The following is a 15,562-nucleotide window of genomic DNA, read 5'->3' as shown; positions in this document are numbered from 1 at the left end:
AAAAAAAGACTGTGCTTCACTGCACTCGAGCTGTGCTTTGCTGCCCTTGAACAAATGCTTTTAAGCTCAGAAGAGAAAGAGGGATGAGATGGTAAAAAAAACATGGTTTTCAACCACCATCTTTTTCCTTCTGCAATTTACATTGCAATAAAACAGAAAGAGAAAGTAACAAGACAAACTTAAAGATAGATTTGACTCAAGATACAGTGCCAAGCTCCAACTGTATTCTTTAATGAGGCCTAATTAATTGATTCCAATTAGTTCGGAGTTTCCCTCATTAGATGGTGGATAGGCACTTTGTGAGTTGTCCGTCAGGGATTGTTCATTATGATTTTGTGTCTTGTGCCGTCTCATTTAATGACTCCCTAGGCCTAGTCTCTTCCTCGGCTATTCTTCAAAGCACTACTCCAGAGGTTCTTGATGCTCCCCCAAATCCTGGCTTGGTGTACCACAGCCTGGCATTTTTGTATTGTTTTCCCTGCTCTAGCACAGCTGATTAAACCCATCAGCTAATTAACGTTGTCCAGAGCTGAACTAGGCGCATGTACTACATTAACAAGATTGAGAACCACCAAGGAGCTCAAAACTGGAAAACAGCAGCTTTACAACTTCATATTGCCCAAAGAATCTATCACAAGCCCATTGATCGAGGTCTGCACAGACCTTTCTGACTAAATGCCTTAAGTCTGTCGCTTTTGTAAGAGCAAAAGTGTTGAGGAGTGCTTCCCAAGCCCAGTCTCAGAACTGGAGTGGGTTAAGACCATGATCACAAGAGTCTTGCGCTTTTACAGACTGGTTTTTGTGACGGAGAGCCCCCTTGTGGCGTCTTGTTTACTAGGAGCTGCGCATGCGCGTGTCCGGCTGCACTCAGGAGGTGTTGGAGATCATAACATGGTCGCGTGTGGGAAAGCATGATATTGATATGAGGTATTAATGCGCAGTAACCTCGAGTTTTGAATTTAGGGAATTCTGAGCTGTGATTTTGTACCCGAGATTTCTGTTACAGTGGAAAGTTTTAGCTCAATCAGAATACTCAGCTAGCCGAACAGCCCAGGTGAGCTGGCGTGGTTATTAACTTTATTATTACTGAATCATAATAGAAATTCACGAATTCACTGCCTTTAGAAGACGCTCGTTTAGCATGACCTCTGTGGACTGAGCTGGCATAGAAGTGTTGCTTATTGCCACAACAGCAGGGGTGGCGATGGTCGCTGTGCGTTGTCTGTGTAGGTGACTAGTTATTTAGTTAAAGGGGAATCCGACCGATTTTTCAAAATTCCGTCTTTTTCATGTAAAGTGATTTGCGATTTGCTTGATGTGAAATCGTCCGTTGTAGAGAAACGTACAGACTCTGATTTCTTTACATGGTGGTGATAGGAACCAGGGCTCTTCATGTGTGCAACACAAGTATAGCCGTTTTAATCACTACCCTAAACCACCAGTGAGCCCTTACAGTGCCCTACATGTACTCCACCCCCATAAATGGATTAAAATAAATGGATTAACAAGACCTTTTAGGCCAAAACGTTATCACCGAACTTCCTTAAATCAATGTCAGACATCAGGCAGTGTAATTATAAGCAGTTCATGTAATGCATTTCTGTGGGAGAGCTGACACACCTGGCTAAACACCAGTGCTTAATCCATATGTTGCAGCACGGATTGAAGTGAAGGCGACTGATCAGAAGAGCAAATCAAAACACTTAAAATGCCGGCCAGGAACGCAGTGACCAGTGGGCTGCCCAATAGCAAAGTGAGATACTCAAAGCTTGCAAGTGATGATGACGGCTACATTGACCTTCAGGTAAGCAGTGAGATTCAGTAGAGTTTGATGCGTGAGCACTAAGGAAAAGATCCTGTGCTGAAGTACTCTACATCCCCCAGGTTTTCACCACATGCAGCAGCACATACAGTTCCAGGACTGTTGTATCGTCCATTGCTGTGCTTAGTATGTCAGCTGCAGTTAAAGGGCCCATTTTCCACATTGTGCATGTATCTTCAATTCCCCCTGGGGTCCATCATTATTTTTATGTAGTTTTATGCACTAAAACTGTAATAATTCATTTTAACATGATCATTTTCAAACCTTTATCCTTCAAACTTAAACAGTATGTTTTTTGTGACTATGCCTTTAAGATTGATGTACACTCGCCGGCCACTTTATTAGATACAGTTGCTTGTTAACACAAATAGCTAATCAGCCAATCACATGGCTGCAACTCAGTGCATTTAGGCATGTAGAGGTGGTCAAGACAACTTGCTGAAGTGCAGACTGAGCATCAGAATGGGGAAGAAAGGGGATTTAAGTGACTTTGAACGTGGCGTATTTGTTGGTGGGTTTACAGAGAACAGTCCAAAAAAGAGGAAATATCCAGTGAGCGGTCAGTTGTGTGGACGAAAATGCCTTGTTGATGTGAGAGGTCAGAGGAGAATGGGCAGACTGGTTCCAGATGATAGAAAGGCAACAGGAACTCAAATAACCAACCAAAATCTCTGAGGAACGTTTCCAACTCCTCGTTGAAAGTCTGCCATGAAGAATTAAGGCAGTTCTGAAGGCAAAAGGGGGTCCAACCTTTTACTAGCAAGGTGTACCTAATAAAGTGGCAGGTGAGTGTATGTAAATGAGTTTGATTTTAAAAGCAGTCAGCAGGCTGAAATACCTCTTATAACTTCTGTATAATTGGGTCTGGCCGCACAGCTGAACTATCTGACCGTATTATGGGACCCCGCTAAGGAAAATGAGCGTTTCATTCAACATTGTTCATTGTTGATAAAGCCAGCAGCACCGTATTATCTGTCGGTGGGCTTTCACAGTTCAGATTTTTAAAAGGTTATATTTAGTTGTCCTGTTCAATAATAACATGTGTAAAGATATTCTTGTTTCTTTTTTAGTTTAAGAGAAGCCCACCCAAAGTCCCATATAAGGCGATTGCCCTGGCAACTGTTCTCTTTCTTATCGGCACAATTTTGATCGTCATTGGAGCTCTTCTGTTAGCGGGATACTTTGACATTGAAGATGTGAGTATGCAACTTTATTGATTCCAATAATTTTGATTTTGCCTAAATACTCATCAGTTACCAGTAGGACCATGACCTACGTCATGCAGTTTCAGTAACACTAGTGCCTGCAGCTTGTATGAGATGTGTTAAAGGTTGTGCTGGGTATCCGTCAGGAACTTGGTCTGTCTTACCAATTATGCAGAGATTTTCAGTATTGAACTTTTAACCTTTTAATCTAAGTAAACATGTTAAAACTATTGAATGTCTCTTGGATTACTAAATGCAGTATGCAGGAGTCTGTATTCCTTTTTTTTTTCAAGACAGTATTTTTATACATGGTTAACCAGTTTTCTCTAAGTTTTAAAATAAAACAAATTAAATAAAGTTAAGGGTTTTGGCTGCTCTTATGTGCAGAAGCTGTCTGATGCCTCTTTAACATCTCTGTACTGCTTATATCTTCTTTTGAGTTGCTTTGGCAAGCCTTATTTGCAGTTGGCGATATCTTTCTGGTTGTTTGGTGTTTTGGTTGTCTGACTTCTGTTATTTCTCCTCTTCACTGACTGAAATGCATGCTCAATTGATGTAAATTAGAAGGCTGCGGTGAACTCCTTGGTTAAATGTGTAGCCTCAGATTTTTGTCTCACTACATTATGACCACCTAAACATCAGCGGAAGCTTTTTTTGGACAGGAAAAAAACAAAATGCTTCTGTTTACATAATTATTTATTCCACTGCTGCCATAATCAAAGACCTGTGAGCCAGCTTCAGAGACAGGTCCAAGCTATGACACTGGCTCAGGTGCTGAGGATCACTGTAGACCCTCTCTTTCTTCACACTTCTTACTTTCTGCCATGTTAGTGAAGGTTTATAATCAAGTCTTCTACTTGTACATTTCTTTTCCAAAACTCTTCTGGTTGACCCTTTCACTTATTTGTGAATTCAGTCTGTTTTTGTGTGTTATTGAGTGTCTCGCAGTGCAGCCTATATTTTTCCTCCTGAGTCAACTCTGAATGGTGAATCATGATACTTTGACACCTACACTATGCAGATTTTCTGATTTTATAAGCTCTTATTTTGAGGTATTTCTTCACAGCTCTGATGGCTTCAGCGAATGACTTGCTTGTCCTAAGTTGCTTATATCAGTCGTACCTTTTTTCGAAAGTATCCATACTATTGATTTTTGGATGCCTCGTCATCATACAATGACTGGCATTTGCCTTAATCTCATTTTCAAAGCGTCTGGCTTTTCCATCACAGTTAGTTCTCTGGTTTTTATCTTGGATTATGCCTTTACAACACCAGACTGCACAGGCAACTCCAATGACTACAACTAATGCTGGACATTTACAGCCCAATTAAGTGTACACAATTAAGGAAGTATGAACTTGAGCAAATAGAAAACGTCACAAACCTGACAAAAACCTGTATATGGCCTCATATGTTTCTCTGAAATCTAAATGTCATAACTATGCAACAAAATCCATACTTTCTTGTGACTTTAAAGTTTTTTTTCCATCAGACTGGTAATGCACACAGCTGCTGAAAGGTAATAAAGATATATTTGGCCAGTCATGGTGTCGCTACTTTAGTCCAGCTGTAACTTTTCCCCGCATTAACTGTGGACTACTTACACCTCCGTGCTAAACTGCACTATTATTTCTTACGACTGGACCGTTTGTATGTTCCCACCACAAAAATGCCATGATAACAAAGGCCTTTCTGTTAATATTGGCTCATTTCACAGTATACTGCACTGCAGTCCCCAGCATGCACTGCAACATAATGTGCGCTCTGACTCTTTTACCCCAGGAATAATCCATGGGAAAGATAGCGCTACTGGAGGTAGGAAGTTTTTGAACAGTCAAGTAACATTCATATGTAAAGTTACATTAATATGTAAAGTAGTAAAATAATATTTGATGAGTTTAGACCTCCAGCAAATTAAAATTGATCAGACACTGAATAGTGTTGTGGTCACATGTCACCTTAATAATACACCGTAATACATATACACACAATACGCACAATGAAATGAGAAAGAAACGTCTTGTAGTGTCATTTTTAAATCAAGCATACTTAACAGATTATACACACACTGGCCACTTTATTAGGTACACCTTGCTAGTAAAAGGTTGGACCCCCTTTCGCCTTCAGAACTGCCTTAATTCTTCGTGGCACACTTTCAACAAGGTGTTGGAAACGTTCCTCAGAGATTTTGGTTGGTTGTCTTGACCACCTCTACATGCCTAAATGCATTGAGTTGCGGTCATGTGACTGGCTGGTTAGTGATTTGTGTTAACAAGCAACTGAACTTTACCTAATAAAGTGGCAGGTGAGTGTACTTTGTATATAATATTGAAATACCTGTATACGCTTAAATAAATACTGGGTGCTATGTAATATCAGAAACAGTTTACATCTGCTTTCAGCTTCAAGGCTCTAAGCCATGTGCATTAATGACTAGCTGTAAGACAAAGTTCAGACAGCCACTCCTGATAATAACACTAATCTGAGTTGGCGAAAAAAACCTCGATTGCATTAGAGAACTGTGTAGCTAAGTGTATTGCAATGCCTTTAATAAGCCTGCATGACAAAGTCCTGCTGAAAGTAAACAGTTCATGCTGTGCTTGGAGAGTTCAGAATGGGGTGTGATTACGTTCCTGCTGTGAGGAGCATCTGACGCTACCATTAATCCTGGTCATAGATTGTCTTAAGGAGTTCCTCAGTCTACTGCCCTATTTCCTGACTCAGTCCAGATGGTGTAGCAGCCACATCACTCCCAGCTCACCTGAACTCAAAATCAGAAAGAGCATGGTTGATATGTTCTCTCAATGGAGATGATGAAACTGGTAATCCAGACTATGGTACTTTTTCAGAGAACAAGCAGGACAGAATATTAGAGAGTAGTTTAAGATCAGTGCTGTTCAAGGTGCATAGGAACCAAAGTCTGTTGTTTGCTTCTTTTCTTTCTTAGTTTTGCACAGGAGCTCTGAGGCTAATGTGGCTAACAAGTTACACTAAAATTTACTTTTTAAATAATATACACTCACCGGCCACTTTATTAGGTAAAAGCTAGTAAAAGGTTGGACCCTCTTTTGCCTTCAGAACTGCCTTAATTCTTCGTGGCACACTTTCAACAAGGTGTTGGAAACGTTCCTCAGAGGTTCTGGTTGGTTATTTGAGTTCCTGTTGCCTTTCTATCATCTGGAACCAGTCTGCCCATTCTCCTCTGACCTCTCACATCAACAAGGCATTTTCGTCCACACAACTGACCGCTCACTGGATATTTCCTCTTTTTCGGACCGTTCTCTGTAAACCCTAGAGATAGTTGTGCGTGAAAATCCCAGTAGATCAGCAGTTTCTGAAATACTCAGACCAGCCCGTCTGGCACCAACAACCACGCCACGTTCAAAGTCCCTTAAATCCCCTTTCTTCCCCATTCTGATGCTCGGTCTGCACTTCAGCTAGTTGTCTTGACCACCTCTACATACCTAAATGCAGTGAGTTGCGGCCGTGTGATTGGCTGATTAGCTATTTGGGTTAACAAGCAATTGAATTGTACCTAATAAAGTGGCCAGTGAGTGGCCAGGTATTTCACCAATTACCATACTATAATAATAATAATGTACAATAAATATATAAAATGAAATAATATAGAAAATAGCAGCATCAAAAGGAGAAAGAGAATTATGGGGAAAAAAGGAATGTGTGCATGAGAGAAAAAGAAAGAACATGACATGAGAAGGCTGATGCAGAATTTGGGAAGCACTGACTGAACAGGTATGTCTTAATTTTTGATTTGAAAGATGAAAGACTTCAGCAAGCTTTGATGAATTAACGCACTCTTGCCTCAGACTATGTGATGTGATAAAGTGATCTCAAGTAGATATGCATATTGGGTTTCTGATTTTTTTTATCATAGATAACAGTAAATCTATGAGGTCTATAAGCAAGTTTGTGTAACGCTTATTCTACATCTAATCTTAATCTTATTTCTTAACCTTAACCTAACCCTAGTCCTCTCCTTAGTCCGAAGCCTAACCCAGTTACTAATAATTTTTTTCAGTCTGCACATAGATGAGCTATATGGGATGTAAAGTTTGACTGCATGTAATGTTGTGGAGATTTGTGTCCTTCGGTATTCTTCGTAAGTGATGGTGTTTTTGCTTTTTCTCTCACTCGCAGCACCGCGACCGCACTATACCGGTCCTCATCATTGGAATCCTCGTCTTCCTCCCCGGTTTCTACCACTTGCGCATCGCCTACTATGCTTCTAAGGGCTACCCAGGCTACTCCTACGATGACATCCCAGACTTTGATGACTGAGTAACATGGAACATTGTGACAGCTCACTGACATTTCTGATAGTTCTCTGAAGAAGAGCCTTCTTTTATGTGCAGAGACAAAGCTGCAGTCTTGACAAGCCCTCATTTTGAAGTAAAGTACTACATGGAGAAAAGATGGTATGTGTTCGCTCTGAAGATTTTATGTTGATGAAAAGTGCATCTGTAGAGGCTGATAATTTGAGCATAAAGAATTCACCATGTGCATTAATGTTCCATACTTAAGTAATAGAAAGATGCTTGTAGCATTTGTGTTCCTACATTGCCATGTTGCAGTTAATAAACCATGTATGGTTGTGATTAAAATTGAGGGAAGGGGGAAAAGCAGCCTAACGTGTTCCCAGTGTCTGTTTTATATTTAACATTGCTTTTGGTAAGTTACAGTAGAAGGAGCAGACGAGGGAAACTTGTCATCAGTTCTGCTTCCAGAAATGCTCTGTAAAACTGTCCTCTAGTTTTGTCTACACCCAGTTTTACAGTCTTGACTGGACACTACAAATGCTGTGGCTTTCTACTGAAGTTTCAGTACTGCGTTCCACTTCTTCTGTATCGCAATTTCATACATTTTCAATTCAATTCAAGTTCATTTGTATTGCGCTTTTTATAACGATGTTGTCACAAAGCAGCTTTACAGAAGTTTGAAAACACAGTTACAACTTATATCAGCCAGTGAGCGAGCCAGAGGCGACGGTGGCAAGGAAAATCTCCCTCAGTCTGGAGGAAGAAACCTTGGGAGGAACCAAGACTCACAAGGGGAGACCTGCCCTCCTCTGGTCAGACAGTGTTTACAGTTTAATAAGCTAAATACCAAATAAAAGCTAAGAGGATCTCTGTTTGAAGACTGGATGGTAAAGCTTTAGAAACTGCACTGGTAGAGGCGGTCTCTGACTGAGGTGGTCTCTGATTGAGGCGGTCTCTGATAATCTCTAATCTGGGACCTTGAAGTGAATGTGTCATGTTTTATTTATTTAGCTCTAAGCCATAGTTCAGTTGTGTCCTGGTTTTTCGACTGAATTAAGTTTCCATATTTCAGAAGTTGCTTCCAATGCTACATCATCTACAGAATTGCACTCCCGGTTGTTGATTCCGTAAAAAAATTAAATAAAGCTAAAAAAATCATTTAATCATTTAACTTCAAATGCATTGAAACCGTGTTGCGTCATGTCAAAGCTAAGAAAAAGAGTGAATTCAGAATATAGCCCATATTTCAAACATCGCATAAATGTATAATTAATGCCAAAATAATAATAATAATTAGGAAGCAAAATTAGCTGGTGGTTGTTGTGCTGGTCAACTTACGCCCTCAAGTGGCTGGAAAGTGAACATAAGATCAAGTCTTTTGTTCACTTTCGCGCCTCGGAGTAAAAGTGCAGATCTTGGATAAGATTCCTCTTCAGTTATTATTCATCTCCTTCACAAAGAGACCAATTCATGAACCGCCTGAACTAAGGCAGTGTGTGATTTCGAGCCCACAGCAAAGAAAATAATCCCAGGGGTGCATAATGAGACTCTTCTCCGGCTCGGGCTGCATTTGATCACAGAACAGATCCAAGATAAACGCACATGCTGTATCAGTGCCGGCCTGGGCAGTGTGTGATGCTTAGTGAAAGGGTGCTGTTGAAAGTGAATACAGTATCAAGCTGAGTGCGATGTAAATAATGAATAGAAATAAATCTGATCAGACAGAAAGACGTTACGCTTGGGCTGCGTCCTAAACCGCGTAATACCACACTAACTAGTGTGTGAAAAGCCACAGCACCGTTCATTAGTAGTGCGTCGTGCTGTGGGGTTTGGGGGCGCAGCTGAAGGAGTGGAGAGGAGTGAGCGGTCTGAGAAACGGGTTTAACCTTTGGCTCCTGTGTGGCCTCCGCCGCTCAGTCCCCTAAAGCCACGAGGTCAAACAAACGAGAGCAGCAGCGGTGCGATTTTTCAGTCCGGACGGGAAAAAGCGCACGAACCGGCCGAGAAGAGGGGGGAGGTTTGTGTCCGGGGGAGGGGAGGTTTGTGTCCGGGGGAGGGGAGGCTTTTGGGGAGGGGAGGCTTTTGGGGAGGGAGGGAAGGAGGGAAGGAGGGAGGGAGGGAGGGAGGGGACAGGGAGGTGGAGAAGAGGAACACTAGCAAGTAGGCAGACGTTTGTCCGTCATGGTGCGCATGGCCTTTGAGGCGCTGTGGAGGCGTTGGACGAACACACGCTCCGAAACTTGAGCGGACAGAGAGCGAGTGCGTGTGTCTCAGCTGGCCGAGCAGAGGAAGCGTGATTCTCCACCTCGTCTCAGTCCCCAGAACTCCGCGTCCACAGCGAGAAAAGCGCGAAATTCAAGCGTGCTGGAGAGAACGGAGACTCTCCGCGGTCAGTGGGAGTCGGGAGCCTCGGCGCTCACCGGACTGACCCCGCTTGGCGGAGGATGCGAGCCGCGGAAAAACTTCTGAGGACAGTTAATGGATCCGGACTCGCGGTTCACTCGAGCTGAGCACCTGCCGCCGCCGAGTAACTTCCAGCTTGACGGACGTTATGAAGTGAGCGTTATTAACTCGGTATAACTGTTTTAAATATGTGTACATATGTCATTTAAAGTGTACTTCCATAAAGTTGGATTCAGAGACCCCCTGAAGAGTGCTCCACTCCGGATTTAGAAGAGGAAGAAGGGAAAACCATCAATGGAGTGACACCTTTTTGTTGACTGTCACAGACAAGTGCCTAAATAAGGTAAAAGAGAATTTTAACCGTCTGCGCTGCGGCTTAAGCCCCATCTGTTATAGTCCTCTGCTAATATTATTCATAGCTGTCCGTTTGTTCACGCGTGGTGCTTTTAATAAGCTGAGAAATGTTAGTATGTTTGAATATTTTGGTGATGGGCAGTGTTTTTTCTTGGCCCTTCGAGCCCACAGTGCAGGTGTTATGGGCTGGACATGAGGCGCAGTGCTGCTCTCAGGGAACAATGGCCAGCAGCTCTTTCAGTGATGGACAGTGTTCACAAGCTTTCTTTCACGCCCATCCACAGTTTTAGGGCACACATCGCTGTTGTCGGAGCCAAACATCGAATCTCCAAAATTGGAACTTTACAGGAGAAGGAAAAAATATACTTTACTTTTAATGGAAGTCAATGGAACCAGACGTCTTTCCAAGCAATTTCGGGCTGGTTCTTTTGGTCCATTCATCATGAAATTTACACACAATGTAAAGAACAACAGGCATTTTCAAATTATATTAAAAACTGAAAAACGTCAAAAATGGAGATATGAGGTTTTCTTCCGACAGCAGCGACATCATTTAAACATAGTTTTCCCACATCAGCTGTTAAAGTCGTTTTACTGACCACGGGAGAAATCTGTTGATATTTGCATTGTGCCTTTTCCTTCACCAGTGGATGCACATGGGCTGCATTATGAGTGTGTTGGTCTGCCTTACCACATATGAGTGACTTACTATTGGTCTGCTGGGACTGTGGTAGTTGTCATTCCTCTGGGCTGAAAAGCAAGTGAAACTCATGCGAATGATGGTGTGGAGAGGCATGATGGCACACTGTGAAATGACATCTCAGTGTCTGTCATTTGAAGTGAATTATCAAGCTGCCCTCCTTGCAGATGCGCAGAAGCCTGTTCATGAGGGGATTGCTTGGCCCAGTAGTTCCTATAATGTCAGTGTTTAAAGATGAACATAACTGTAAAATCTTTCATGTGGACATTCATCAGCGCATTCAGACGATTTAATGAAGGCCTAGGAGCTTTTTGCCATGTTCTGGCTGACATGTTAAAATGATACAGTAATTCTCTAGTGGTTATTGCGTCTGCAGGGGGTGGCTGGGTGGTCAAGGGAGGATTTGTAAATGTGGACTTGCTTACTCAATACTAGGCCCACCGTTGTGGCTAAAGTCTGTGTTGCTTCAACTCAGATTTCCATTCATCTGGGGACCATGCTGACTTATTCCATAGCCTGGCCTTTTCTCTCTGTTCATGTGCAAACACAGATTACTGATGTTGGCACCATCTGTTTTCATAAATCATACATGCCGCTGTTCTGATCAAAGGTCTCAGTGGGAGCACCAAAAGGAAAACAGAGCATTTTGCTTTCTCTGTTCTCTGTGTTTTTGTTGCGCTCACGCATTACTCCCTCACACACTTTAAGCTGTTTGTCATGATGTCATACGGCCACCTTATGCTAGATGTTTTGCTCAGTTGTGGCCTGTTCCTCTTCAGGGTATTCATGCATGCTTGCCATCAGTAAAAGTTGAGCGGACTTGAAACAAAAGTGCTTGCAGTTGTTGGGAGTTAAAAGCAAGGAATGGGGATTATAGTAGGTTACTGTTACTACAGGCTAATGGAAGCATTGTGTGCATTCCGAGGACTTGTTTCAGTAATACTGAGCGCACACACGGATACATCCCGTGAGAGTTCATGCACGAGGGAGGCACGAGACCAGTGCTTTCGTTGCTTCACCATAGCAAATATTCATACCTGCAGCAATGAAGTTAAAGGGCAAAGATTTTTCTTCAGGTGACATACACACTTAACTCTTAGCAGTCAAGAGTTATTACTTGATGTGTGCTGTACTATTCAAATGTAAATACATAATTACATATTTATTACATATTTAATTACATAATGAGTTACATCTACACTTATGTTAATTACAAAATGTTGATTTTTTTTCTTTCTGCAAACAACACAGTATGTGTGACTTTGTATCCACTTCAAATAATAATAAAACCTTTCTATACTTATAAATGCAGGTGTAGTATTGATCGAAGGTTTAGAATTGGCACTCAACTCAATCGACAACTCAATCTCAACTTGTTTAAAAGCGTTACAAGTGAGAAATAATGCTTCTGTTATGGCCAGTGATAATTGCATCTCTAACTGTTTTTATTGTGGCTCCACTGACAGTGGAATGAGTGACATAACTTTGCATATATGCTGTGCGGACTTTAGTTCCTAAACTACTGATCTGCGCAAAATCGGAATTGACTCATGTAATGTAAAAAGTCATGTTACTTGCATTACGTCTCTTATTGATGCCATCTGTTCTTTAGACAACCCTCAGCTTGTTTGAAGCAGGTGAGGAATACCAGCTTATCCTGTGCATTATAGGACTAAATAAGCTTTAAGGTGCTACCCTGGCATCTGAGGGCATTGGTTAGACTTGGTCACATCTCTGGCTCCGATGGGAAGTGATGATCTTGGAGGACATTCTAATAGGATTGCCTAGTGTAGTTACAGGAGCTGTGCAATATATCATTGCAGTCAGAACAGAATTTCTTTTCTCCAAACAGTAACTTTTCAGTTGAAGGAAAAACTAAGTTTCTAACTTTGAATGTAAGGTAATGCAATAAGATTTTTTTCAAGTACTTTTGGGCCATTTCTAGTATCAGACTCCTGCACAGAAGAGTGCTCTACAAACAGGGAAATTCCACATCCGCATTTAACCCATCTGTGAAGTGAAACACCACATACATAGACACACACTAGGGGGCAGTGAGCACACTTGCCCGGAGCAGTGGGCAGCCCTATCCACGGCACCCGGGGAGCAATTGGGGTTAGGTGTCTTGCTCAAGGACACCTCAGTTATGTGCTGTCGGCCCTGGGGATCAAACCGGATCCCTAGCCTCCAGCCCATGACTCACGGTCACTTGGGACTGCTATTTATTTAACAAAACACCAGACAATTCAAATTTGATTGTGAATAATTGTATGAAAATTGCATTTAATTAAACAAATTTAAATGGGTACATTTAGATGGTCACCCAGATTAAAAATATAGGAAATTTCATGACTAAAGACTAATCATAACAACTTCTGCGGCAGTCGAACTTATGATGATAAATGTGTTGTTGGACATCAGTGGGATAAAGAATGGCACTGCCTGGTACTAAAGTGGTAATTTATATTGATTATATTTTTCAGTACTTGGGAATATGCATTATTCAGACTTCACAAGGAAAGGGACATTTGAACTTGGTACATTTTGAATGGAGATGTCACCAACACCACATGTTTGTACACAACCCTGTCAAAAATCTGTGAGGGTCTTTAATATTCATCAAAAGTTTCTTCTTCCAAAGCAGTGTTTGAATTGGAAAAGTGTTGAATAGTACTCTTTGTTTTACAACAATGTAGTCACTATGGGGAGTTGCAGAATAAAGTATATGACAGATACAGAGACATCTGGTCAACTTGACACATTTCACCCAGTTTCATAAATTAAGGCTTGCATTTCTTGAATCAGCATTAGCTATTATTAAAATGACCAGGCAAGATCAACAGTGTGACGTTGGCCTACTGTCCTTGCCCTCGTCCTGTGTCCCCTTTCTTGGCCTGCTCTAGCAGCCTGGTCTCTGGAAGGATCATCCAGGATTAGTGACAGAGTAATACAGCTGCTTATCAGGCTGTCTCTGTCACCCACAGCACTTGCTGCACACCTTAGTATAGAGCAGGTCACCTACACAGTGATCTATTATTCATCTTTACTCACAAAGATCCATGAGACGCATTCACAAGTGTGACATTGGTATTCACTTTTTATTCGGGCGCCGAGAGCCCCATGCCACAAGCATTGCATTAAGACGCTGTGTTCAATTAGTGTGAAGTCTGGTTGAAGGTTTCTACAAGGCTTCTTCAAAACCAGAATAAATGTTCATGTGCATATGATAAAGAAATTGAGGTCACTTTCTATACATGTCCGTATGTGCCATCCTCCGTGGCACATGCAAAGATCAACAAGTGGATCTTTGATCCAAGGAAATCCTTATGGCCTCGATTTATCCTGCCATTTTCAGGTCACACCATGCGCGAGGGATTATTCCTGCCCTGCAAACCCATTTTGTCACCTCTTAACTTGCGCAGAACATGTAAAGAGCCTCTCTCATCAGGCAAGACACCCAAGTCAATCAGTTTCAGGGAGCCATCAGACACACTTGCCATACCACATGGTATGAGATAAACCTACCATGTAGCTCCTAATGCGATCAAAATGGCATGCATCCCAGCACACAGATTTATATAGAGAGTTTTTGAACACAACCTCAACTGTTTGCCCAAGAGTAGACACAACAAAACTCAAAGAGGTACCTATAAAAGTTGAGCTAAGCCAGGGATTACAAAGTGCCAGAGGGAAAGCTTTGACATCTGTCAGATGGATCAAAACAAGCACCAGCTAGGCTAGGAGAGTGATTGCTGTCTAAAATTTGATTGATAATATTTTTCCATGACTTTTAAGGCTTTTACTGGATGTGGCACTGCTGTGATCATTGTTTAATTCAGTTATCCTGTCAAGGCCACTGAGCAGCAGGAGTGGATCAGCCCAAACTAGAAATGTGCCAGCAGAGAAAGATCTGCCAAGGGCTGGTACACTCTGTCTGAAGGGACAGGCTCAGTCCTCTAACAGATGCTACTCATCTTAACGAGTGGATAAAGTGGCACCAAACTGTCCATGTTTACGTAGTTGTTTCTCAGTAAAAATATGAAATACACAGATTGTTATTTTGTGGGTAGGCATGTTCTTAGCTAAGCAAAGCCAACTGTCGTCCATGACCAGTGCCTTTAGATCATTACCAAGGGACCTTTCCACACCTAGTAGTTTGCTAGGACCATCTGTTTCACATTTAGCAGTGAGTGTTCCTCCCCACGGTGCTTGTGAAACTTAAGCAAGCCTTTAGCCTAAAACCCCAAGATGGTCACTTAATGTCTAAGTGTCTTCTAATTGGTTGGTTTCGTTTACGACCACTGGAGAGCCAGAAACATTTCTTGCTTTCCTTCTCAGTGAGAATATGGCTATTTGCACGATGTCTCTGCCATGGACATCACACGGCACAACTGGGAATCAAACCTAAATCATAAGGCTCACCACTGGATTTTTATTGTACTGGTTTAGTCTGTAAATTGTTATGGAATTAAGATGTACATTATATCGTCCTTAGTATCATTACTTCTTTAGAATCTCCTCCGCTCTTTTGTTTAACTGAAAAGTTAGTACTAGGGTAGGTGTTAAGTGACTGGATGAAGATTTTATCAAGAACAGTATTTGGAGTAAATTTATTTTTTAAATAACATACACTCACCTGCCACTTTATTAGGTACACCTTTGCTAGTAAAAGGTTGGACCCCCTTTTGCCTTCAGAACTGCCTTAATTCTTCATGGTAGACTTTCAACAAGGTGTTGGAAACGTTCCTCAGAGATTCTGGTTGGTTATTTGAGTTCCTGTTGCCTTTCTATCATCTGGAAC

The 15,562-nt window shown here is 41.8% G+C and overlaps 2 protein-coding genes across 7 annotated transcripts in view; both read left to right on the top strand.

Annotated features, from left to right (window-relative positions):
• Positions 1–820: 820 nt before the first annotated feature.
• tmem230b (transmembrane protein 230b) lies at positions 821–7,676 on the top strand. 2 transcript variants are annotated; one of them, XM_017702726.2, is made up of 4 exons: positions 821–927; positions 1,657–1,804; positions 2,893–3,018; positions 7,186–7,676. In XM_017702726.2, exons 2-4 carry the CDS (start codon positions 1,709–1,711, stop codon positions 7,324–7,326), a joined length of 363 nt encoding a protein of 120 aa, XP_017558215.1. In that variant the 5' UTR covers positions 821–927; positions 1,657–1,708; the 3' UTR covers positions 7,327–7,676. The 2 variants fall into 2 exon arrangements, with proteins under 2 accessions (XP_017558215.1, XP_017558216.1); XM_017702727.2 differs by having other exon boundaries at positions 826–1,054.
• A 1,787-nt stretch (positions 7,677–9,463) lies between these two features.
• igsf9b (immunoglobulin superfamily, member 9b) overlaps positions 9,464–15,562 on the top strand; it is a 47,635-nt gene continuing 41,536 nt past the window's right edge. For all 5 annotated transcript variants that reach the window (XM_017702773.2, XM_037535790.1, XM_017702771.2 and 2 more), the window contains exon 1: positions 9,464–10,050. The gene's annotated coding sequence lies outside the window, so the exon portion shown is untranslated. The remainder of the gene's footprint in view (positions 10,051–15,562) is intronic.

This window comes from Pygocentrus nattereri, chromosome 28 (assembly GCF_015220715.1).
Source record: "Pygocentrus nattereri isolate fPygNat1 chromosome 28, fPygNat1.pri, whole genome shotgun sequence".
Classification (NCBI taxonomy): Eukaryota; Metazoa; Chordata; class Actinopteri; order Characiformes; family Serrasalmidae; genus Pygocentrus; species Pygocentrus nattereri.
This window is presented reverse-complemented; position numbering and strand designations above follow the sequence as displayed.

Coding starts and splice junctions, on each gene's coding strand:
- tmem230b (XM_017702726.2), top strand. CDS start 1,709: ATGCCGGCCAGGAACGCAGTGACCAGTGGGCTGCCCAATAGCAAAGTG. Junction 1,805..2,892: donor ACGGCTACATTGACCTTCAG/GTAAGCAGTGAG, acceptor TTTCTTTTTTAG/TTTAAGAGAAGCCCACCCAA. Junction 3,019..7,185: donor GATACTTTGACATTGAAGAT/GTGAGTATGCAA, acceptor TCTCACTCGCAG/CACCGCGACCGCACTATACC.